The 26296-nt window shown below is 36.0% G+C and overlaps 1 protein-coding gene across 9 annotated transcripts in view; it reads left to right on the plus strand.

The window, feature by feature from the left end:
• Positions 1–24912, plus strand: part of RIMKLB (ribosomal modification protein rimK like family member B) — a 70909-nt gene extending 45997 nt beyond the window's left edge. For 4 of the 9 annotated variants that reach the window (XM_078450115.2, XM_081796101.1, XM_081796102.1 and 1 more), the window contains 7 exons: positions 4975–5205; positions 7088–7174; positions 8245–8448; positions 12478–17072; positions 19249–19326; positions 19770–19933; positions 23972–24912. In XM_078450115.2, coding sequence (XP_078306241.1) covers positions 4975–5205; positions 7088–7174; positions 8245–8448; positions 12478–12941 — 986 coding nt within the window. In that variant the 3' untranslated portion in view covers positions 12942–17072; positions 19249–19326; positions 19770–19933; positions 23972–24912. The remainder of the gene's footprint in view (positions 1–4974; positions 5206–7087; positions 7175–8244; positions 8449–12477; positions 17073–19248; positions 19327–19769; positions 19934–23971) is intronic. The other 5 variants (XM_078450112.2, XM_078450113.2, XM_060658464.3 and 2 more) reach the window with 5 other exon arrangements.
• Positions 24913–26296: the final 1384 nt, after the last annotated feature.

Below are 26296 nucleotides of genomic sequence, written 5' to 3' on the forward strand. Positions count from 1 at the left end.
ACGAGTGGGGGAGGGGCAGAGAGAGAGAGGAGGAGAGAGAGAATCCCAAGCAGGCCTCATGCTGGCCGCACAGAGCCTGACGTGGGACTCTGTCTCACAAACCGTTTATCTTGAAAATATAGGAACAAAAATTGTTCCCACACCCCATTGCTATACTGAGGTTAATTTACTTTTGGTTGTTAATGCTTGATCATATATATACTTAATCTGAAATGTGATATCTATAATATTGTTTTGAAATCTTCATCCCAATACAAAGTATAATTAGATCAACAGTTTCACAAGTTTAGATTTAAGGTAAGTAAAAAAGACAATGTATATATGAGAAAGTAGAGTTGAAAAGAAAGCTGAGTGGTAGTAGCACATCCAACTGGACTACCTGTTTTTACAAGTGTAGTGGAATTGGGAAAATTCTGTACATGTTCATTTGCATGTGTGTACTGAATAACAGGGATCTAAGGCGCAGTCATTTCTTATTTCAGTTTTAAAAACTCTACCTCAAAGATAATAGCATTTGCTAAGAGTGCCCAAAAGATCAGTAACACTAAGGCACAGTTGTGAGAGATGTTGCTTTGGTTTTTTGGGCTTAAATTCATCTGTACCTACTCCTCTTTCTAGCCTTGGTTCATCTCTGCTTGTATAAAATAACAAAGTGTTTGTTTCCATTCAGGAGGTATTGAATTTCTTCCCATCCTCAGTAATACCCATATAGTATGGTATGCAGATCTGACTGCATTTTGGGTGAAAGTACTCCCATACTCCCCATTTCCAGTGGCAACGGATAGGTAGTTTCTACTGGTAATGTGGACTAAGATTGGTACATTTCCATTACTTTCTTTATCACCTTTCTTAAAAGGTACAAAAACTGTCTCCAGTTTAGGGAAGTGAAAAGAAAAGGTAATAATGGTTGAATTTTCTCTTGACAATTGACAGTATCTCTTTCTTGAATAAACTTCTCAAAACTCAGTCTTCTTGTTACTTCTGTTTTATTTAATGAATTTGATCATTCCTGATAATACTGTCCGTTCTTCTCTTTTGCAATACTACTTAAAACTAGATTCTTCTAGTTTTTGGCTGATTTTTTCCTCAGGTTTTTAGTTCCTTTTCTGTCTCTTATTGGGACCCATCAAATCTTGGTCTTAGGTTTCTCCGTTTCTTCCTTTTATTTTTTTAGTCTGTATATCCCTGTTTCTTTAGCTATTATGTCTTGGGCAGATTCCAATAAACAGACAAATAAGTAGTACGCACATGTGTACCCACACTCCATATTCCAAATATGATTTATGTGTATATATAACGTATATGTATAGTTTCAATCCATAGTTCAGCTATTACAGAATAGTTCTGCTTTGATGTCCTCATATTATCACCAGATTCTTTTCTGTCTAGATCCAGATTCAGCATCTTCTGCCCTAAAATGGCTTTGCTTTTCAGCTTCCTCATTCTCCATATCCTAGTCTAAAAACTTTTAACCCCCAATCTGGTCAGTAGGTTTCTTCCAACTAAAAAGAAAAAAAAATGGTGTTTAGATTTGCCTGTAGAGGAAAGTCATTGCAAAACCCTAAGAAATGAGAAAGTGCGGGATTGCAGAAAATTGAGTGCTGATCTCAAGATGTAGCAGCACGGTGAATGATGGTGAGAGTGCCTGAAGCAACTGGCAAATCCTCACATGTGCTGGTGACCACATACCTATGTGCAGCTGCCCCTGGAGGATAATGACTTCTATATCTCTTTCACCTTTAAAATTGTATATAACTGTCTCTTGGTGGTAGATTCTCAAAATGGAATCCTGCTGGTAAGGGAGTATAGGAAATGCTTCTAGATCCTGCCATACAGGAGGGATTAAAAGATAGGGATGGTGTGAAGTGTCAACAGGCAGCACATACCCTCAGTTTCCTTAATCAGAGCAGATGTAAACTCTTTAGCTCAGAATTTATGGATCCAGCAGTTCCGGTTTTGACTATTTGCCTGAAGAAAACAAAATCACCAGCTCAAAGATATATCTCAGTGCTTCGTTGCAGCGTTATTTATGATAGGACACAGAAATAACCTAATTGTCCATTGATGGATGAATGAATAAAGAAAATGTGATATATATTTACATACATTTGAATATTATTCAGCCATTAAAAAAGAAAATCCTGCTGTTTGTGACATTATGGGTGGATATTATGGCTGTTATGCTAACAGAAATAAGTCAGAAAGACAGATACTGTATGATCTTACTTATATGTAGAATCAAAAAAGTCTGAACTCCTAGCTACAAATCAGAACAGTTTGGTGGGTGCCAGAGATCTGGGGGGATGGTTGTTGGGGAAATGGGAGATGGTGGTCAAAAAGTACCGACTTCCAAGTTATAAAAATAAATCCTGGGGATGTAATGTACATCATCGTGACTATGGCTAACAATACTGTATTGTATATTTGAAATTTGCTAAGAGAGTAGATCTTAACTGTTCTTCTCATCACAAGAAAGAATTTATAAGTGTGAGGTGATGTTAACTAACTTTATTGCAGTGATCATCTCTCAGTATTTTTCATATATTAAATCATTATGTTGTACACCTAAAACTAATAGTGTTATATGCCAGTTATATATCAATAAAAACTTGTGGCTTTGCATGCTTGACACCTTAAATGACCAACCTTATCTTTTACATTCTGTCAATACAAATTGCAGTTGAAGCACATATTGTTTGTACTGCTCTTTTGCTCTGTGACTTCTCCCACTCCCTTATATGTGAAGTGTCATTATTCTTTTCTTGAAACACACACGTTCCTAAGTCTTAGGCCCTAACTCAGCTCTTACCCACTGATCTCTCCTATATTAGAACTTCCGCCATGTTTGAAAGTGTCTCTCCTACTAGAATGGAATCTTCTCAAGAGTAAGGACCTTATTTGCCTTATTTGCCAATCCAAGTCTGCTCTTTATAAAATAATCTGACACATACTAATTGCTTAATATTTATTAAGTGAATGAATGTCTGAGTAAGGTATTGCTCATATGGTGTATCTATAAGATATAATTGTTAAGTTTTTTTTAAAAATCGAATTTTTCTAAAAATTATATAAATATTTTTCCGTACTTAGCAGGGGGGAAATATATACTATTAACACTGAGTACTTAGGACGTTGGATGGGAGCAGAATATATCACATATTTTTGTCTTTGTCATAAAGAAGCATATACTATTTTTATTTTTAATTTTTTAATGTTTTTTATTTCATTTTTTTATTTAAAAAAATTTTTAATGTTTATTATTGAGAGACAGACATTTGTATGGGAGGGGCAGAGGGAGGGGGAGACACAGCATCCGAAGCAGGCTCCAGGCTCTGAGCTGTCAGCACAGAGTCTGACGCGGGGCTCAAACTCACAAACTATGAGATCATAACCTGAGCCAAAGTCGGACACTAACCGACTGAGTCATCCAGGCACCTCAATGTTTATTTTTGAGAGCGAGAGAGAGAGAGAGAGAGAGAGAGAAGAAAGAAAGAAAGAAAGACAGAAAGAAGAGAAAGAAAAAGAAAGTATGTATGTGCTGGGGCATGGCAGAGAGAGACAGAGACCTAGAATTCAAAGCAGGGTTCAGCCTCTGAGCTGTCAGCACAGAGCCCAGTCCAGGGCTTGAACTCACAAACTGCGAGATCATGACCTGAGCTAAAGTTGGACACTTAACCAACTGAACCACCCAGGCACCCCTGAAGAGCATATGCTAGTTTTAAATGAAAACAGGTTTTTTTTTTTTCCTGAAGATATTTTTTTTTATATTTAAGTAATCTCTACACCCAATGTGGGGCTCAAACTCACAACCACTAGATAAAGAGTCACACGCTTTTCTGATTGAACCAGCCAGGCACCCCAAAGAAAATAGGTTTTAAGGAACAACTCATATAGATAATTTGTTCCTTTGTTATTTGGGACCTCTTTAAATAGAATGGTATTGGGTAACATCCAAAAAACTTTTATTTATTTTATTTATTTTTTACAGATCTTATATGTAAGCAAATTCCATACCCAATGTGGAGCTTAAACTCACAACCCCAAGATCGAGAGTCGCATACTGTACCAACTGAGCTAGCCAGGTGCCCCAAAACTTTCTTTAAAATCTTTAATTATAAATGTCCTCGCTTAAAAAAAAAAATTAAAGAAGATGGAGAATTGCATGGAGCAAAATGTGAAGTTTCCCATTCTACCTTTGTCTTCCTGCGCTGCCACCCACTCACACTTAGAGAAAGCTACCTATATCATTTATCAGATCATACATTTTCTATGCATATGTAAATACAAAACTTTTCAGATTTGTTTTTTGTTTTTCTTAAAAATAAATGTAAATAGGTGTTTAATAAAATGCGTCACCTGGGCATAAAAACATATAAGCAAAATCATAAAAGAAGGCAACTTTCTTATTTCCTGCTTTATCTGAAATGAACACATAATGAACATAGTTGGTACAGAATTATTTTTATTTTATTCTAATTCCAGTAATTCTAGTTACAGTTTGATATTAATTTCAGGTATGCAGTGTATTGATTCAACAAATCCATACATCAGATTTGATTTTTTTAAACTCAGCATTATGTATCTGGACATTTTTTTCTACATTTGAACATAGAGATTATGACATTCTTCTTAACTTTTATTAATAAGTAAGTTCTACACCCAATATGGGGCTTGAAGTTACCACCCTGAGATTAAGAGTTGTATGTTCTACTGACTGAGCCAGCCAGGTGCTTCTGTGAATTTCTTTTTTAAAGGCTATGTAGTATTTCATTGTATTGGCACATACCATAATTTATTTAACCACTGCAGAAATTCTTCTCATTAAATTTTCTTTTTTCTTATAAAGGAATATAATTTAAGGAAGAATGTCTCTCTGTTCTGGTGAAAATGGTATATTTAGTTTTGTGAGCCCAGGTCTAGTATATTTTGGTATATTCCCTTTAATGGTTTTGGCTTCATTGGGGTGTATTTCAGGTCTACGGATCAATGGAGAACTAATTACTGCCTACCCCCAGGTGGTGGTAGTGAGAGTACCAACCCCTTGGGTGCAGAGTGATAGTGACATCACTGTTTTGCGCCATCTAGAGAAGATGGGATGCCGGTTGATGAACCGACCTCAAGCCATCCTGAACTGTGTTAATAAGTTCTGGACATTTCAAGAGTTGGCGGGCCATGGTGTTCCTCTGCCAGATACTTTCTCTTATGGTAAGTTCACTAATAAGAATTTATAGTCTAAGTTTTACAACACTGATGGTTTTGAAAGGCATACTAAATTAAGAGGGTTATGTGATACAAGGAAATTTGTGAACATGGAGGAACTTCTTACAGAAGTAATTTTCAGTGTTAACAAACTGGGCAGGAGCATTGTGAATCATGTGTCAAGATTTAGTTCCGTGATATTGGTAGAGTGGATTTAGGTATTTTGGGCTTTCTAGGCTGTAAGTTCACTCTTGTGCTCTCAGTAATGCTGTTGTAGTCAGAGAGCTTTATTAATAATGCTTAAACAAATTACTGTTGTTGTCCTCCAATAAAACTTTATTATTTAAAAAAGGCAGTGGGCCAGATCTCATAGGCTGTAATATTCGATACATCTCTGTTTAATATCTGTTTATCCTTATTAGCATTTTCATGATAATTTTTTTAGAAGTTTTTTCTCTTATTTTTTAAGAAAATGACACTGTAATAGGTATGCTTTAAAACCAGTGCTTCCAAAACCATGGTAAAAGTAAAGGATCTTTTTTTTCTTTAAAGACCAGTATGCTGTGTATCAATACTCTTACAAAATATGATAAAAAAAAGTCTGAGAAATGCCAGATTGTTATAAAAGCTTCCAGTGTTTACTCTTTTTGTATTTACCTGGTTACATATCAGTAGCAGAGAAGTCATAAACAGGCACAGGTTTTTGGACAACACTTTTGAGTAGCACTGCCGCAAACAATGTTATGTTAATGTATTTCCTGCCTGTCCAGTTCTTTTAGATTAGAAAGGATCAAATTTGCTATAAATCATTGCAGTTTTCCATAAAGACATTTTTTCAAATAAATGTCCAGTAGTGTGCTTAGAGAGTTAATGAAGCTTTAAAAAGAAATCCCTATCCTATTCCTACCGTTAGTATTTTAAAGAAGGGAACTCCCCAAGTCTGTATGACATGTGTTGATACAGTTGCTGTTTTTAGCAATTGCACAAGAAGAGACAATATGAATAGTTTGAGAATTCTGTCAGATGCTTTTGGAATATTATATTATAGCTTATATCATGGGTCTACACTTCTGATTTTAAGAGAATGGAAAGGAGAAAAGTGTTAGCCCAATTCCCAAATACTACCTATGTTCTAATGTTGACAGTTTAAAATTGGGGACTGAATCATCTTAATTTCTCTAGGCTGCAAATGTATGCTACTGCAGTTGCTTAATGAACTTTTTCCTGGTTTAATTTTTTTTACATCACCGGGCTGATACCACAATTCATTTTTGCTCTGATTTTGCTACTGTATCATTTGTTCCTGGGCAGTAAAAACAGAAGAAAACTTAACTCATGGGTACTGTCTGCTGTAGTATACAAAGAACTCTGATTCATAATGGAGATATGAAACATTAATTTGTGTGTTTGAGAGGGATAGAACACATGTAGCATCTTTTCATCCTTGAGTGAGTCTTCTAAACAGACTCATTCTTCTGTTTCTTAATCTTTAGATGGAGATTCTTTAATCTTTAGATTAAAACTGGAATTTAAATACACTAAAGTAGGTCTTGGTGGTTCTGTTATTTGTGTAGTGGAAGAATAAAGGATAAAAATATGAAAAATTGTATAGAACTAGGAAATTTTGTTTTAACTGAAAGATAATTTCCTTAAGTTAGATATTAGAATATTTATAATTTAAGATAACTTTCATCCATTTTAAAAGGTGTTGTTTCAAACTGATGTTTAACTGTATTTTCAACTTTTATTTATTACTTTCTCTAAGAAAAACAAAATGTAGCCATCAGGTTCTTACCTTCTGTCTCCTGTGTTGCTGACTTTAGCATAGATAACACCACAAAACACCTCTGTTACTATTCTTTTTAAATTTCTTTTTTACTCAAACCAGGTGGTCATGAGAATTTTGCTAAAATGATCGATGAAGCAGAAGTACTGGAGTTTCCAATGGTAGTGAAGAATACGCGGGGTCATAGAGGTGTGTATGAGTTGTCACTATGGCACATCATTTTGAAATTACTCTTGAGAATTAATAAGGGTGATTATACAAAATAGATTTTTTCTTAATCTGATCAATGCTCTTATTATTTTCTTTGTATTTCCTCACGGTTATTGACTAGACAATAGCTTTATCAGTTGAAACGTATAGCTCTTTGGGGCGCCTTGCTGGCTCAGTTATGTGATCACCTTTGACTCAGGTCATGATCTCACAGTTTGTGAGTTTGAGCCCCGTATCGGGCTGTGTGCTGACATCTCGGAGCCTGGAGCCTGCTTTGGATTCTGTCTCTCTCCCTCTCTCTCACTGCCCCTTCCCTGTTCTCACTCTGTCTCTGTCTCAAAAATAAACATTGAAAAAATTAAATAGCCACTTCCTTTGACATAAAAATCGACAAATAGAGCAGTGGAATGGACTAGTGAACTTGGAAATAAAACTAGGCATATAGTAACATACTGCTCTTTTACCCTATGCAAATTTTGTATATATTGTGTAATAATATATAAGACATGGTCTTTTAAATTTTTTTTTGTTTATTTATTTTCAGAGAGAGAGACAGAGCAGGGGAGGGGCAGGGAGAGAGAGAATCCCAAGCAGGGCTCTGCACTGTCAGCACAGAGCCCGATGTGGGGCTCAAACCCATGAACTGTGAGATCATGACCTGAGCTGAAACCAAGAGTTGACACTTAACCAACTGAGCCACCCAGATATCCCTATAAAACATGGTTTTTCTCAGAAGGAAATGTTTTGCTAATAAACGAGGCTGGCATTATTGGCTCACATGGAGGAATATAAACCTTGGACCTCTACTTCACAACATCTACTGAAATAAATTCTAGGTTACTGTAGGAATTAAGGGAGTGGTAGGAGATTATTAACTTTATCTTAAATACATTTTTGCATTGTTTCAATAACTACCATAACTGTTACTTTGGTTAAAAATTAATAGATTCTGAAAGAGCAGGTTGGGACCCAAGAAGATGCAGGTAATACATATCAACTGCTCGCAGTTTAATGACTTACATGTGTTTTTTATTCTTTTTCAATCATAGGCAAAGCTGTTTTCTTGGCTCGAGATAAGCACCATTTGGCTGATCTAAGCCATCTTATTCGCCATGAAGCTCCATACCTGTTCCAGAAGTACGTTAAAGAGTCTCATGGACGGGATGTGCGTGTCATTGTTGTGGGAGGCCGTGTGGTTGGCACCATGTTACGTTGTTCAACGGATGGAAGGATGCAAAGTAACTGCTCACTAGGTAAAAACAATGCATGTGTCTTTCTAGTGTATATAATATTATTACAGCTTGTCCAGCGAGTGTTCATATATAATGACAGATCTTTTTACTTAGTAAGTTGAAAACTATTATCTTTCACCTTTCACACATAACTATGATCAGTAGCCGTACCTTGAATATAGTAAGTATACTTTTGAGTTGTTTTTCTAGTAGTAAAATTGGATTTGTCTGAGTCATAAATTTTGAGATCTTACTGCTGAAGTGCCTCAGAGTTTAGTCTGAGCTTTTTCTTCTTTAATGTTTATTTCACTTTCTTATACTTGACTTTCTTAGTCATCCGATCTGGCTCATGGTTTTAAATACCATGTATATGTTGTGATTTTCACATTTATATCTGTAATTTAGGCTTTCTTCCTGAACTCCAGGTACATATAAATAACTGCCTACTCAGTAGTATCTCCATGTAGTTGTCCAACAGACATTTTAATCTTGACCCAAACTGGTCAAATATTTATTATTAAAGTATGATTGACACACTAATTTTAGGTGTACAACCGAGGGATTTAGGTGTACAGCCCAGTGCTTTGTCCCCATATGTTATTATAATGTTATTGACTATATTCCTTTTGCTATACTTTTCATCTTCATGACTTGTTTATTTTGTAACTGGAAGTTGTACCTCTTCATCCCCTTCACCTGTTTTATCCCCCTTCATCCTCTCCCCTCTGGTAACCAGATTGTTTAGAGGCCTTTTTTATATGAACATTCTCTTATATTCAGTTTTAACATTAATGCCAACTACCATCTCTTCAGTGCTGGTACAGTAGTCAGTGCTTTATGACTGTTAACTTCTTTAGATATTGCTAGGTATTGTTAGTATTCCCATTTTACAGATGAGGAGGGCCCAGAACAGTAAGTAACTTGCTCAAGATAACAGATCTAATCATGGTGCCGCCAAGATGCAAATATACTGTTTGGCTCCAGAGCTGTCCTCTTAACCACTCTTGAATATGTTGATTTCCAAAAGTGGAAAATTACATGGAAGCTATGAAGATATCTAGATTTTCAAGTACATGACATGAATTTAATCATTTTTTAAAACTGTTAAGCTCTGTCCCTTCATATTCTTAATGTTTTTTTAACTGTAATATGATCTCAGGGGTGCCTAAGTGGTTCAGTTGGTTTAAGTGTCTGACTTGATTTCGGCCCAGGTCATGATCTCAGGGTTCATGAGTTTGAGCCCCACGTTGGACTTTTCTGCTGACAGAGCAGAGCCTACTTGGGATTCTCTCTCTGCCCGCCCCCCACTCGTGTTCACTCACACACTCTGTCTCAAAAAAGTAATTAAGAAACCATTACACAATATCTCAGTTAAGTGAAGTTACATACATATATCTTAGATAATTATGGTTATTCCTGGAAATAGGCTTTCAAGCTATTTTTTTCAAAGACTGTTTTGGTTTTTCTGTAATGAATAGTTTTTGTTGACTGTAAAACATTTTATTGATTGATTGATTTTTGTAAAGATTTTATTTTTTGGAAGGCGCCTGGGTGGCTCAGTCGGTTAAGCGTGCAACTTTGGCTCAGGTCGTAATCTCACAGTTTGAGAGTTCGAGCCCTAAGTTAGACTCTGTGCTGACAGCATGAAGCCTGGAGCCTGCTTGGGATTCTGTGTCTCCCCTTTCTCTGCCCCTTACCTGCTCATACTCTATCTCTCAAAAAGTAAATAAACATTTAGATTTTATTTATTTATTTATTTATTTTTAAGTAATCTCTGCACCCAATGTCAGGCTTGAATTCACAACCCCGAGGACAAGAGTCACATGGTCTGCCAACTGAGCCAGCCAAGCACCCCCCGTTTTTTAAAGTTTCTTGATCATTTTTTTGGTTACCTTAGTGGCTCAGTTCGTTAAATGTCTCTCTCTCTCTTTTTTAAAAATTTATTTATTTTTGAGAGAGATAAGAGTGTGAATGGGGGAGGGGCAAAGAGAGAGAGACGGAACCTGAGGCAGGGTACAGGCTCCATGGTGTCAGCACAGAGCCCCACACAGGGCTCAGACTCAAGAGGCATAAGATCATGACCTGAGCCTAAGTCGGACTCTTAACTGACTGATCTACCCTGGGGCCCCAAGCGTCTAACTCTTGATTTCAGCTCAGGTTATGATCTCATGGTTCGTGGGATGGAGCCCCTAGTCGCACACTGCACTAACAGTGTGGAGCCTGCTTGGGATTCCCTCTCTCCCCTTCTCTATGCTCCTCTCCTGCTTGCATGCACTTGCTGTCACTCTCTGTCCCAAAATAAATGAAGAAACTTAAAACAAAACAAAACTTCTTGATCATTTTTGATCAAGGTTATATAACATTTTGGTTTTATTTGATGTATTGGGGAATTTTCAGTCTTATCTTCTGGCACTTTACATAGGTAAAGTAACATCAGAATAAAGGATAGCTAAACAAAACTCCACTTTGAACCTATCTGGTCCTAGTTCTTTTTGTAGTAGTAGCGCTTTTATCACCTTTCCGATCTCTTCCATAATAATAATTGGCCTGTTTAAGTTTGCTGCTGCTTGAAGCAGTGTTGGTAATTTATCATTTGCTTAGAAATTTTCCACGTGTTTTAGGTTTCAGATTTTTTTGCCAGGTTCTTTAGATGATTGCTTGTGCTTATTTGAATCTCTCCTTTGTCTGCAATTTTGTGTTTGGTATCATTCATAATCTTGTCAAAGTAACATTTGGATTTTTCTGTCCTTTCTATTTTTCTATTCTATTCATTCAACTTTCTGTCTTTACTGAATCTCTCTTCTTAGTTTCTTACTTTATAAGTAATTTCTTCTTGCTAATTCAAAATAAAAGTTTTGGTATGAAGTGATTTTATACATGTTTTCATTTCCCTGTAATTTAGGGGATCGGTGTTGCAATTTCTAAGTCCTTAATAAATCTTTTGGTTACTTAAATCATTAATTTATAATTTCTGTTTTTCTTGGGTTATTGTCAGACAATGTTGCCTGTAAAAAGTGTTTTTAAATTTGTTAAGGTTTTTTTGTTTGTTTCCTGGGACAAGCACATGATTATTTGTCAGTATTTGATAAAGGAAAAAATGTGTATATCAGTATATACTATATTCAAGAGATATAAGGCTATGAAGTCAAGTTTGTTTTTGCCTTTGTCCCTTATCTCTTTGTCCATTCCTTTAGTTTTCAAAAAATGTTTTCATTTAATACATCCTATAATTAAATTTTGTCTTTCATTCCAGTCTGACTAGTTTCCACTTTTTCCATGGGAAATTTCAGTTCGTTTTTAATGTTATTGCTCATACAGTTTATTTAATTCCTTCAGTTTGATTTTGTGTTTATTATTTAAATTGCTTCTTCCTCTTTTTTCTTTTCCAACTTTTGTGGTTTGTAAGGTACCATTAATTCCATTTCCACCCTTGTTCCCAAACTCAATGTGGATGCTCATCCATGGTTTTACATTCCATTAACGGTTAACTTCTCTGTCCCTGTGTTCAAATCAGACATACATTTTCTGCTATTTGGAAGATAACAGTTTTGTCTACTTTGTTTTCTATTCTTCTCTGCCTTCATAAAAATATAAAGTCTGTGGTGTACCTTCACCTCTATCCGTATTATTGCAAGTAAGATAGTTTTCTGTGGAAGCTGAATGCTGTCTTCAGAAAAAAATTGCATATGGCACCTTTGCTTTCACTACTGATTTAAAAGAGCGTGTTGTGAGATTGAGCCCTGAGCGCTGAGTGTGGAGCCTGTTTAAGATTCTCTGTCTCTGGGGTGCCTGGAGGGCTCAGTCGGTTAAGCATCCACCTTCAGTTCAGGTCGTGATCTCAAGTTTCATGAGCTCAAGCCCCATGTTGGGCTCTGTGTTGAGAGCTCAGAGCCTGGAGCTTGCTTCTGATTCTGTGTTTCCTTCTCTGCCTCTCCTCCACACATGCTCTGTCTCTCTCTCAAAAATAAATTAGAAAAAAAAACTAAAAACGGTGTTTTTACTCCAAAAATGTATCATTTTGGCAACTTATTTTGTTTCTTTTTTTGCCAGGTGGTGTGGGGATGATGTGCTCCTTGAGTGAACAAGGGAAGCAGCTAGCTATCCAGGTGTCTAATATCCTGGGGATGGATGTGTGTGGCATTGACCTATTGATGAAAGATGACGGCTCCTTCTGTGTCTGCGAGGCCAATGCAAATGTAGGTTTCATCGCCTTTGATAAGGCTTGTAATCTAGATGTAGCTGGTATCATAGCGGACTATGCCGCCTCCCTCCTGCCCTCTGGCCGGCTCACCCGGCGTATGTCCCTGCTCTCCGTGGTGTCCACGGCCAGTGAGACTAGTGAGCCGGAGCTGGGTCCCCCAGCCAGCACTGCTGTCGACAACATGAGCGCAAGTTCCAGCTCTGTTGACAGCGACCCTGAAAGCACGGAGCGAGAGCTACTCACCAAGCTCCCAGGGGGCCTATTCAACATGAACCAGCTGCTAGCCAATGAAATCAAACTCCTGGTGGAGTGACTCCACCGGTAAATAATTAACCAACAAAACCCTTGTAAAACTCACTTTCTTTTTCTTCTTTTTTTCCCCTTTCTTTCTTTCCTTTTTTTTTTTTTAAACCAACTTGCAATGCTGTTCATGGAAGGTACTCAGGAAGATGAGAAAATTGAGTAGGATTAGTTAGGAGAGAAGACAGGGGAGAGAGATAGACCTCTGCTATTAAGATGTTACTGACTTGTTTACGGATAGTGCAGATAGGCAGAAGAGGTGAGCTACAGAAACACATCAGGCTCTTATAGTTAACCTTTTAAATCACTCAAAAATGTGTATGCTCTCAGACCATCAAGAACACACAGTTTTTTTTCATGGTCCCTTGCTTTTGCTTTTGTATAGTTGCTACAAAATTGAGAATAGGATAACTTCACATTGTGTTGCAAAGATTTGTGATGAGCGAGGAAAATAATCAACCTAAATTATAGGAATTTTTTTATACAAGTCTGAAAATTCTGCCTTTACCATATTAACTAGCAACTTTATGTCCGTAGTTTATGAAATCTTGAAGAGCTATTTTGCTGGGATTTATAATTTTTGTGCTTCGGTTTTTCCCTTCATTTGGGTGGGAGGGCAGTATTAATATAACCCAATAAAGGTTTTTTCTAATGACAAAATTGGCATTTTTGCATGATAAAAGGGAAATGAACAGTATTGCAATGTCTGGTACACAAGGTGACATTTACTCCAATGTAGATAAAATTACACTAGTTTAAAATATGTGCATTGACTTGTATTTGTTAGTGTTTTAATCTTTTTTGAAAGATATATGCTCTGTTAATGTTGCAGTTTTTTTTAATACATGCTAGTCTAACATTCCCTGATCTATGCCTGCATCTTTAACAATGGCCAAAGTGAAGAAAGTGCTACCTTTTTTGTTAACAAGACACTGACTTGAAACATGTGCATTTAAAGCCTTTTATTTTTTCCTTTTTTTCTTTTGGTGGTTGGGCATTTAAAGTATAAGGACAAGGAAAAATATTTTTGGGGGGCAAATCAAGGGTCTATAAGTTCTTTAGTATAAAGCTGAAGTGATTTATAATACCAGCATTATATATTTGCATTTTTCACATTTTAGGAGGGAGTATATATGTGTGTGTGTGCACGCATGCATGTGTATGTGTTTTGCTTTTTGTTTCACCAAACAATCAAAAAAGATAGATTCTAGAAAATGGAGCATGATGGGGAAACAGTTTTTACTTTAAAAAACAGATAAGTTGTTTTAATAACTATACTCCACTGGGGTAGAGGTACTCACTAAAGACATAAAGAGAATAGATGCTTCTTAGGCCTTTTTATGTATATGTATGTTGTTTGGTTTTTTCTTTGGTTCTAGACTGTTCAGTGTATGATTTATTCAAGGCTACATGCTTTTCTATGCTTCTGGCTGTGCATTTTCTCCTATTACATGTAGGTTTGAGGGTGGGGTGGACTGGACATTTTTGTTTGGGGACTTACTTAGCAGTATTAAGTCTCTTATAGCCCAACTCTGAAGCCTTCAATACTGTCCATTCTTTATATTCCTTTAATTTCTGAATTTATAAGATCCCCAAAATGGCATATAATACGAGCCTTTGAAACAGGGGTAAATCTATTTGAATAATGGGTTTGGAAGGTGTGTTAAGAAATGGAGATGCTCCAGAGCTCAACGTAATTTTTTTAAACAGCAAGTTCCATCTCACTACAATCCTCTGAAGCTTTTACCCGAGTCCTTTCTTGCCTCTCCAGTGCTTTTTTTCCTTCAGATGGACCTTAAACATAATATCTTGGACACTACTAGAGAGACTTCGAGGCAATAATAAAAGATCAGTATTAACCAGCTCTAACAGAGGTTTGATCATGCTTGTACAGTTTTTCCCCGTTTTAAAAAGGAATGTAATAAAAGTTGTTTTTTTCCATAGAATTAAATAATATTAAAATTGAGTGAAAGGTTGATTGTTGACAAATAGAATAGTACCTCTAATCTGTGCAGTGTCTCATTTCACCTCAGAAAAAGATAATAAGAGGATTTTCTAATTTATTTTAGGATATTCTAATCTCCTATAAAAGAATTTGACTTGCATAGAGTTATTGTGGGCCTTACATACATATATAAGTACCTCTGTCTCATTAACAAAAAGAAATACATGGTACTTCTTTCACTGAATGACCATAGGAGGATGCATAATATTTGGGATAGAGAGATAAATGAGGGAGAAAGAACTGCTTAATTAAGTCATTATTCATATGTTTGTGTAGAGACCATCTGGTTGTCACATAAATTATGACACATTAAATAGTTACATATAACATGTATATAGATTTATGAATTTTATAACATAAATAGAACACCCTCTCTATTTGATGAAAAACTCAGGGTTTATGTTGGGTTGGATAAGGCACTAGGAAAAACGTAGATAGACTTTAAATTTTTTTTTACCAAACTAACCAACTATATCATAAGAATTATCTGAGATTATTTCACCTTTAGTTTTATTCACTACTGATTGATCTTTTGTGCATTCACAGTATATTAAAACATAGCTTTACCAACCTATTTCTGGATCATACACTCACATATTAAAAGGAAAAGGGTAGGAATGGTCATCTTAGACTTTAAAACATGGGTATCTTCTTGAACTCACTCAAAAATTAAGGTAAAGAATATGAACAGATCATTCTGGAAGAACCCAAATGAAACATCCCAGATATTGAAGTGAAAGTTAAATATATTTTCTTATTGTTTAACAACTTTTGTATTATCATTGCTATTATGAGAGGTAAAAATGTATATTTATCAAATATGTATAAGTCTTATCATGCCCAAATCTGAATTATTGTAAAATTGTGTATTGTTAAAATTGTAATTCTTAATTGTATTTTAAAAGTAATTCTGATATTGTTTTTATGTTACCTGTGATGAAAACTGGACTATGCACACACATACACACACATACACAAATATGAACGATTCCATTTAAAATTTTTAATAGTTTTTTTTCTTTTTTTGGTGCCTAATAATTGATTGGTCATTTCTGCTGGCTTTTACTCCACTGAACTTTGAAATCTTTCTGTATATGCTATCAATAAGAAAATATGCTGGAACATTAGAAAAATCCATCAAGAGACTTGCTTTCATCAAGCACTTTATCAGACTTTTGAGAAGGTATCGAAGGCATTGAAAGAAGTAATTGACTTTCAAAATCATCTCTTCTTTTTCTCAAGAAGAAAACGATGGAAAAACAAAATCTCTTCATTCAGTGAATCCCCAGTTTGGGGTCTGGGGAGCTTAGAGACGTTGTGAAATCAAATCTTGTGTTACATTTTTCTCCTGGCTCACTCTTTTTGAGAAGGTTTATGGGCTATATGGCTGGTGAGACACGATCCCCTCCTAAGAAAATGTAGGTGCTCAGACAGGTAACCTCTGCTGCTACTGTTTTTATTTGTTTGTTTGTTTGTTTAATTTCATTTAAAATTTGTTTTTGTTGTATTAGGATATCTTAAAATGTAATATATTGCAGGATTTATAACCAGGTTCACTGCTTTCTTTCTTTTTTTTTCTTAAAAAAAAAAACAAAACAAAGTTTCATTTAAGATACATTTAGGCGCCTTTGAAGCTTGGATTTTGGAATGTTTCAGTAGTGGACAGAAATCTGCTGTTGGAATCTTCTAGTCTTCCAGGTTTAATTTGAAATGTTTTTAGTTTTGTTTTGGATTTTTGTGTGGTATTTTATTTCCTTTATCAGTGCCCTTTTGCCATGCTGTTTTGGGGTGGCTGCCTAACTCTAGTGAAAATTCTTTCTATATTAACGAAAGTTTGGTGTTTTAAATTCCTTAATGTTTTGCATTTTTAAAAATTGTTTTTAAAGAAATATTCTAACTGCTTGCACTGTTACTGTTCTTTGCCAGCCTTTTCAGGAGCCAAAAAAACAAAAACAAACAAACAAAAAAATACCCAGAGAAAAAACTTTCCTTCTTCCCCCTTCCTGATGATGAGTGAGAAGTATTGAGAACTTTCGGGGTCAGTGCCCTTCTAAACTCCCCTTCCCCCAATAATGCAGCTGTATAATGAATGGTAAATGCAGCGGTTTGGATTCAGGCACAGCCCCAGCCTGCTTGCAGGTAATTTGACTCTCCTTTCTTTCCATCGCAAGGCTAACCTTACTTTCTTTTTAAAAAATTTTCTTTCTTTATGTACTTTAACGGCAACTGTGGGTTTGTAAAAACTCTTGTTAAAAAAAAAAGAAACAAAACGCATATCTAACAGATAATTTGATTAAAGAAGAACTTTTGGGGGTAAAGTTTGAGTTGGTTGGGATGAACTCAGGACTTTGGGGATTTACTTTAGCCATTTAGATAACTCCATTCCTTGCATATATGTCTATAATTAAGTATTTCAGAGTGTGACTTTTTTGGCTTTGTTTTTGTTTTGGGTTTGTTTGTTTCTTCCATTGTGCTACTCTGGCTTAAGCTTTTTCAGGGGTTGGTGTTCCGAATACAGTGAGCTCACAGTATAAAGACATCAATTAGGAGTTGCCAGGTATGGAAAACTAGAGTTTTGAAAAGGTAAAATTAGGTTCTAGGTTATATATATGGTAAAAACTCATCATAGTTTTGAGTTGGTCTTAGTGCTTCTCTTTCTGTGACATCATTATAAAAGTGAAAAGGAATGACGAGACAAAGATAATAGAAAGCATTTCAGTTATTTAAGGAACAGTGTGATCTCAGAACTAATCATTTTAGCATTTCTAAGATGCTAGTTCTAACAAAGAAGATAGATGTGAGCAGCTTGAGGTTATCATAATGGTTTAAACAGTAAAAAATTACAGATTTGCAAAGATCGGAGGGCATTTCTGAAGCACAAATCATTAAGCACATTAACCAAGGCTATAAAACAAACTTAGTGGCAGGAATAGGAGTTATCCATTTTAATAGCCTTCCCATTAGCTTATGTAGTAGCCTCTTCTCTGTCTACCCCAGTCCACCTACCCTTTCCTCCTTTCTCCTGTCTTTCCTAAATTTTTAGTTCTAATATGAGTTATTATCATTGGGGAGAAAAATCCTCTTTCTCCTAGACAGTGGTCAGGAACTTTTCAAGATATACTTCTGCGTAATTTTATTCTGTGGCTTTAGACGTATATCCGACGAGGCTTTAAGTTCACTAGTTAGCTAATAGGAAAATCCTGGCTTGTAATGCATTCTACAGCTGAAGGCATAAAATAAATCATTAACCTGTTTTGTGCTTCAGTTCACCCATAATCAGATAGGACCAGTCTCTCCCCTAAACATCTTAAGAGAAAAGTATTTATCTGTTGAACTGAAATTTACTAACAATGGAATCCCAGCTGCCTCCTGCAGGAATTTGTGATATATACTTAAAAAGGCTTGTACCAGAGAACTTTGTTCTCTTGCTGTAAGAATGGCCAGCATTAGAATGTGTGGACTGTGTGATTGCATGGGACGTGGAGAATTTAACAGTCTCCATTCTGTTATCCCCATGAAGATCACTGACTTGTTAAGAATGATCTTGCTTTCAGATTTCACTATATACAAACTTACTAGCTGGGCCTTATATAGAGTATATACCTGGCTGCTGTTGTGGGGTTTGGGAACATGAGGGGTGGGGTGAATTGTTGTTGTTTTAGGTTTCAGTCAGACAGACATCACTGTGCCCCAGTTCCCAGAAGCACAGCAGGCCTCTAGGAGCATCCGTGGGAACGGCGCAGTCCTGACATCACCAACTCTCCTGCTCAGGCTCATCCCATATACAGAGGTCAAAGGGTGGGGTTTGAGATCGGGGGAAGGAATGAGAAAGTAGAAACAATGTTGCTGCAGTGCCACTGTTGACTAGCCTTTGGTGCTTATGTCTGTTTGTTTTATTTTTTATGTTGGCAAAACTGTATTTTGGGGTAAAGGTAGTGGGAGGGTGGAACAAAAACAAGCCATTAATTACTGTTATTACTGTTCATTATTGGATACTGTTCTTTAGTAGCTAATGCAGAATAAAATTTTAACCTAGACCCTCAGTGACAAAAAGAATGGGAATAGAAATGATATTCAGGAATTTAACAAACAGAAAACATTTATGTTGTGTTAGTTTCCAGTTCTACAACTGCTATTACATTTGTCACTCTGTCTCCCTTTTTTGGCATAATTTTTTTGTGTATGTATACAGTTTGAGGAAATGTGCATTTGTGATTAGTCCTTTTAAAAGGACTTAATGAATTTATTACTCTTTTGCAAAAGATATACCCAGTGCTTATATGGGCATACAAATGCTACCCTATTTTAAATGTAGGTGGCGTATGTGTTCGTGTTTTAATGTATTCAGAGCCATTGGGCAATAAGCAGTCCAGAACATTGAAAACTCATGCAGGTAAAGCACCTAACACCTTTAGTTTCTAGAATTACTTTAAAAAACGCCTTTATTGCTGCATCTTCCACAGTTCTTCTGAAAGTTTCTGAACTTGAAATTTGTAGGAGTTGTAAACTACCTAGTTAAAATTTTAAGTTGCACACTTACTCATAAGATTGTAGAGATAGGTGAAGAAGTGTAACAAAAGAAATGGCTCTTGAGATGGCAGCTGCCGAGCATCTAAATCTTTCCACTTAAAAAAAATTCCCAGCTTAGCATGAATATTGATCATACTTGTTTGATTTTCTGTGATTGGGACTTTTGTTGTTTTGACTTTGGTGGGGAGGAATTGGGGGAACAGTGAGGAAGCTTGTGCACATGTGAAAATATGAAATGTTAAAGGAAGTTTTCAGTTTAATCTGAATAGTAAGCAAGAACTTTTTCTATATACCCTTCTGCTGCAGCAGAGAAATAAACTGGTAGGTGGCAGCAGAAGAAGGAATTCTTCAGATTGATGGCTACTGAAAGAATCTCCATAGGACAAGAGATAGAGCATAACATATCAATTGAAGCAAAGGGGGCAAATAATGGAAACAGGACAAAAATTTTTGGATTTTCATTCTGAATGGTAAGTTATTTTCAACTAAGAATGTGTTTTTAGTCTGATAGTGGGATAGTGGTGTTATATGCCATTGTAGTATGTAATCATAAATGGCCCTGTAGGCCTTTGCCTTAGGATAAATTTGGCCTAACTAGGGTCCTATCACTTTTTACTTCGGGGGGAAAAAAAATTAGGGCACCTGGGTGGTTCAGTCGGTTGAGTGTCTGACTCTTGACTTCAGCTCAGGTCACGATCTCACCATTTGTGAGATTGATCACCACGCTGGCCTCCTCACTGACAGCCCAGAGCCTGCTTGAGATTGGTCCTCTCTCCTCTCTCTCTGACCTCCCCTGCTCACATGCTCGCTCATGCACTCTCTCTCTGTCTCTCTCTCTCTCTCGCTCTCTCTCTCAAAAATAAATAAACATTAAAAAAATAGCAATGTGTAAAATTAGGGGTCTCTCCCCAGTATATTGATATATATGACCTTTTCCCCAGCTTTATTGAGGTATAATTGACAAAATTGTGTTTTTAAAGCATACAATGTGATAATTTGATAGGTATATACATTGTAAAATTCTCTCTCATCAAATTATCAACACATCCACTATGTGAACCTTAAAGATGGCAAAAATTACGCGTCTCACAGTGAGTCAGATTTTTAGAAAATCTGTAAGATAAGTGAAATACACATTGTTAGCCATTTTATAGAAAAAAAAGTCTGTCCTCTTTTTAGTGGCACATTGGGGGGATAGCAATAAAAATATGTAATTTGGTGGGGCACCTGGGTGGCTCAGTCGGTTAGGCGTCCAACTTTAGCTCAGGTCATGATCTCAAGGTCCGTGAGTTCGAGCCCCATGTCAGGATCTGTGCTGACAGCTCAGAGCCTAGAGCCTGCTTCAGATTCCCCCCCACTCTCCCTCCCTCCCTCTCCCCCCTTCCCCTCTCCTGTTCACACTCTGTCTCTAAAAAATAAAAAAAATTAAAAAAAATGTAATTTGAAAAACTTAGGGGGTAAAAATGATCTTTTCTTCAACTAGCTATCCCCTATCTAGTCCCATTTCCTTGTTACTGTGTCTGCCCATCAGTTCAATTCTGTTCACTTTTCTTTCTGGCCTTACTGTCTCTGCTCTTACTTTCTTCCATTTCTTTAGTCGTGCTTCTGCCTCCCTGTCTTTGTAACTCTTCCTCGCCTTTGTCTCCCTGTATGCCTCTCCCTTTCTTTCATTCATTCCCTCAGAATTTCACTTTTCCATTGTTGCCATTTTTCATCTCTGCCTGCCTGCTTTTCTGTATGTGTGTCTCCCCCTTTTCATTTGCATTCTCTGTATTGCGTCTGTATCTGCTCTATCTGCTTGGGTAAACAGCTTTATTTTCTTTGCATCAATAACTGCCTTAAGACATGTTAATCAGAGTATCAACAGTGTGATTATTTTAGAAGTTGGTGAGGCTGAATAGAAGAAATTGAGGTTTTAAGTCCCAAGAGTTAAGAATTGAAATTTATAATGAGATGCAGGTCTCTTTACTCAGCTACATGTTTAACTATAATGTCTTTATTGTTGCTGGAAACCAAGCTGTTTTATGAGCACTTGGACAGAAGAAAAGTCCTATGGTTCTTAATTTCGTCTAGACTTTTAACTTCAAATTGACCCTGATTTTTTAAAGTTTCTAATGAAATTAGAAAATGAGCAAAGCAGTCATTATTTTGTAGACATTTACCAGAGAAAATAAAAAATTTATTGATGTAATTGGCATGTAACATTATACTAGTGTTACAGGTACAATACAGTGACTCGATATTTATATACATTGGTAAATGATCATCACAGTAAGTCTAGGTAACATGCATCACTGTATAATTACAGAATTTTTTTTCTTGGGATGAGGACTCTTAAGATCTACTCTCAGCAACTTTTAAATATGCAATTTTAGTACTTTATAACTGGAGAGAAAATAAAATTTTAGCCTTTAAGATAAAAGTTAATAGCAATTGAGCTAAATCTTTTCTAAGATATACATGTGAAGATTTTAGAAGTGTTAATTAACTTTCTTAAAGTAGTGCACAAATACCTGTTTTCAAATTTTATAGACGGTGAAAACAGGATATCCAGAGGAGAGATTATTATTTAAAGAAAAGGAGTCCTAAATAAATGAAAGAATGAATGAATAGATGGATAGATGGAGTCCTGCTTCCTATTAATATATGTAATAACAGATTGAACTCTCAGCATACAAGGGCCTGCCATAGAAGTTTAGAATTTCTAAGCTGGCAAGCTTGGAGGCTATATATTGTAATCTTGAATATGCTAGTAAGGAAACTAAGGTTCAGAGAAGTTATTAAATTTCCCAAGATTATAGAACCGGAACAAGGACCCAAATCTCCTACCTGCTAATAAAGTGCTCATTTTATCATGATCTTTGAAAATCTGTTGTAGTCGCTGAAGAAATGAAATGTTCTGCAGTGAGAGCTGTGATACACCAATGGAAAGTTATCAGTGTTTGTGCTTGTGGTTATCTTGTGGGGAGTCCCTTCAAGTGAAGGATATGAAGGCTAGCTGTGGGTGGCTATTTTAAATGGCTTACATGTAAAATTAACGATTACATCATTTACAGGGTTTGGTGATGATGTCCCTTATTAAGATAAGACACAAAGAGGTCTTCAGATTCTTTGCAATTTCTGGTTAAGGGAGAACAGAATGGATTCCTTAGACCTAGTATAACATTAATCTTCTACCTGTCTTCTTGCCTGCCTTGGATTCCTATTCTGGAAAATGAATCCGTCTACAACGAAAACTTTATATTGTTCTGAAATTCCTTATTTTCTAGCAGATTATTAGACTAGCAATGGGGCAAGTGGATGGTTAAACGGGATGATTGTGTATCCATGGATGAATGGTAACATGAAGCTAGAATAACCGATACCATTGACTAAATAAATATATGGCAACTTAAAAAAAATTTTTTTTTAATGTTTTATTTATTTTGGGGAGAGAGAGAAAGAGACAGAACGTGAGTGGGGGAGGGGCAGAGAGAGATGGAGACACAGAATCCGAAGCAGGCTCCAGGCTCTGAGCTGTCAGCATAGAGCCTGATGTAATGCTTGAACTCATGAACTGCTAGATCATGACCTGAGCCACAGTCAGACGCTTAACCGTCTGAGCCACCCAGGCGCCCCAAATATGTGGCATCCTTTTGTTCCTTTTTTTAAAGAAACAGTGTAAAAAGAAGTCACCTTCTATTAAAAAAGATCATTTATTCTAATGCTGAATGACATTATGTATACTTATATGGAACACAAGAATACACCACCTCAATTAATAGGGCTAGAATTTGTATGTCTTTTCAAACAGTTTTTGTCTTCATCTTGAATTCTGGTTCCTATAGAGATGGCCAACTTGAATTTTAATTAGAATCAAAATCTATTGTTCATTGTCTAATTTGTTGAAAATGTAACCTAGGGGCTCTTGGCTGGCTCAGTCAGTAGAGCCTATGACTCTTGATCTCAGGGTCCTGAGTTCAAGCATTATGCTGGGTGTGGAGCCTACTTAAAATAAAAATTTTTATTTAAAAAAATTTTTTTATTTAAAAAAAAAAAGTAACCTAGGGTAATAGAGTAAGAATATAACATTTAAATTTAATTTTGTTCAGGCATTTTGGTATAATAATTTTGTTTTATTTTGTGTGATCTTGTGCAAAGATTATTCTTGTCTCAAGGTTTTCTTCTTGGTAAAATTTTCCTGGCTACAGTAAACCCCAGTTGTCTATATTATAGGATTGTTAAGGGATAATATTGCTGATACATCTTTATATGTCAGAATAACAGACTATACCTTAGTATATATCTTTTTCAACTGAGATCACAAAGGTAAAGTGTGGTAATCACAAAAAAGCTAGTTGTGCGTTTGTTTTTTGTTTTTTGTTTTTGTTTTTGTTTTTTGTAATCTAGACAATTTTTAATATTTTGTCACATTAGTTAATTTTTAATATTTTCTTTTTCTCATATTAATTATAAAGACTGTTTAAATCTGTGGTTTAAGTGAGCTATATGTGTTTTTCCCCCTCTAGGTTCTTTTGAAGTAACCAGTGATCCTTTTTGCTTATCACTTCATTCACAGAATGGACGAAGATAGATTTGACTGTATGGTTTTTGAAATGGAGGATAGAAATACACAGAACAAGGAAGCAGTAGCTCTAACCTGTTTGATTCAATGTGTTTTCTAAAATAAAAACACCAGAACTGGGAATGAAATAGTATGGGGTGTGATTTGTTCTTTTGGCAGTCATTTCTGCCCACTCCATCTTGTATGAATTCACTTCAGTCCATATGGCTAGATTTGAAGTCTAGCTCCACATGTGTCATTCTTTTTATTCTTTTCTTCAGTATGCAAGATGAAACTCCTTTGTTTTTGACATACTGATCTTTCTATGATATGTTTTGAAATGATTACTCCCCTCGGTACATAGGCATTAAAATATGTATCATTTTACTTATAAATATGTATTATGTGGATTTACCTCTGCCCCTTTCATCCCTCTTTATCTGTCTATGCTAAATAATTGTTTCTGTGTTTGTTTGTTTTTTAATCTCTGAAGAAATGCAGCCTTTTTTCTGTTTCACTCTGACAAGGCTCTGGCACACACTCATCACAGCATCACTCACTACATTTTAATCTTCTTGTGACTAGAGATCATGTCTGACCTAATATATTTGAACTATATAAGATCTGATACATATATGTGCATATGGAGGCAGCCCTAGTACCTCAGACCAAACATATGGATATTCTTTGTTGTCAGGTGTCGATACAAATTCTAATCCCATTATTTACTGTTTACCTGGACTTTGGACAAGTCAGCCCCTTCAAGCCATAGGGGGGTATTTGTAAAAAAACGGAAACAATTGTATTTTACTAGATTAATGTGTAAGTATAGCTTTGCTACAATACATGTGTAGTGCTTAGCACATAGTTGAATAATAAATACTAATTGTCCTTTAATTATATAAATTTTGGTTTTGGATATCTTATTCAAGAACTGCTGAATCTTTTCATCTCAGAATTAGAGTCCATAAAGTTTTCTTTGTTGATCATTTTCCAGTTTTCCTGTTGAAGCTCCTTTCACAAGATTTTGTGGTTGGAACATTGTGCACACATGTAGTATTTTTCCTAATCTGCACTGCTTATTCCTTGTCTCCACACTTCAGTGACTGATTTATATAAGATACCTTTTATCTCATATTTGCTTCAGTTTTTCCCTATCAGCTCATAACAAAAATACTTTTTCTTCTAACTCAGGAGAATGAAACAAGTGAGGAATAGGCATATGATCCTCCCAGAAATGGTTTGAAGTGACTTAACAGACATATTAAAACAAAATGAGAAGATTGAGATAAAGCCAAAATAAAGGGCAAAAATTGGGTGAAACAGGGATTAAAATCATGCAAATGCATACTATGAGGTCCTATACATTTGCTTGGAAGTGGAACAATTGGCAGAAGAGCAGAATACGGTAATTAGAAGATTCATAGTAACCTTAAGATAGAAGCAAATTTATTGCACTGGAGAGGGATTATGTTCTGATCTTTGAGATAGCTCACAATGCAGATCAGTATCGTGACATTAAAATGCAATCCATTAAAGCCAGCACAGTAAGAAGTCCTCTTGATGGTCGGAGCTGATTCAATGATAAAAATTTAAATTTCCTCAAAATGACCTACAACCACCTAGATCATAATCACTTGAATTACTTATTTAGAATATAGATTCTAGGGCCCTAGACCAAAAATCTGCTTTTTGGCAAACTCAAGTGACTTACTCGCACCAATGTTTGAGAACCACTGCCCTAAATCTTGTCAGCACTGGTGCCTTTAAGAAAACAGCTCAGGGGGCACCTGGGTGGTTCAGTTGGTTAAGCCTCTGACTTCAGCTCAGGTCATGGTCTCCCAGTTCGTTGGTTCGAGCCCTGCATCGGGCTCTGTGCCGACAGCTTGGAGCCTGGAGCCTGCTTCAGATTGTCTCTCTCTCTCTTTCTCTCTCTCTTCCTCTCTCAAAAATAAAACATTAAAAAAACAAAAAACAGATCAGAAACATATCTAAACTCTGTGTTCTGTGAAAGGACGAAGAGTAAATATTAGGCTTTACCACCTGCATATGGTCTCTGTTGCTTTTTAAAAAATATTTTCTTAACTCTTTAAAAACATGTTAGCTCATAGGTGATACAAAACAGGCTGACACCTACTCTAGAGAAATGGGTGGATTGAATGTACCTTAGGCAGTAAGTAATCAATGAAATACAATTCTCTAAACTGGAGGCTTTGTTAAAGGTAGAGTTATTTGCTGTGGTAGGAAACCTGGTGTATTGAAATTCTGTGTAGTGAACCAAAAATGATGC

Source organism: Panthera onca, chromosome B4 (assembly GCF_046562875.1).
Source record: "Panthera onca isolate mPanOnc1 chromosome B4, mPanOnc1 haplotype 2, whole genome shotgun sequence".
NCBI classification, from domain to species: domain Eukaryota; kingdom Metazoa; phylum Chordata; class Mammalia; order Carnivora; family Felidae; genus Panthera; species Panthera onca.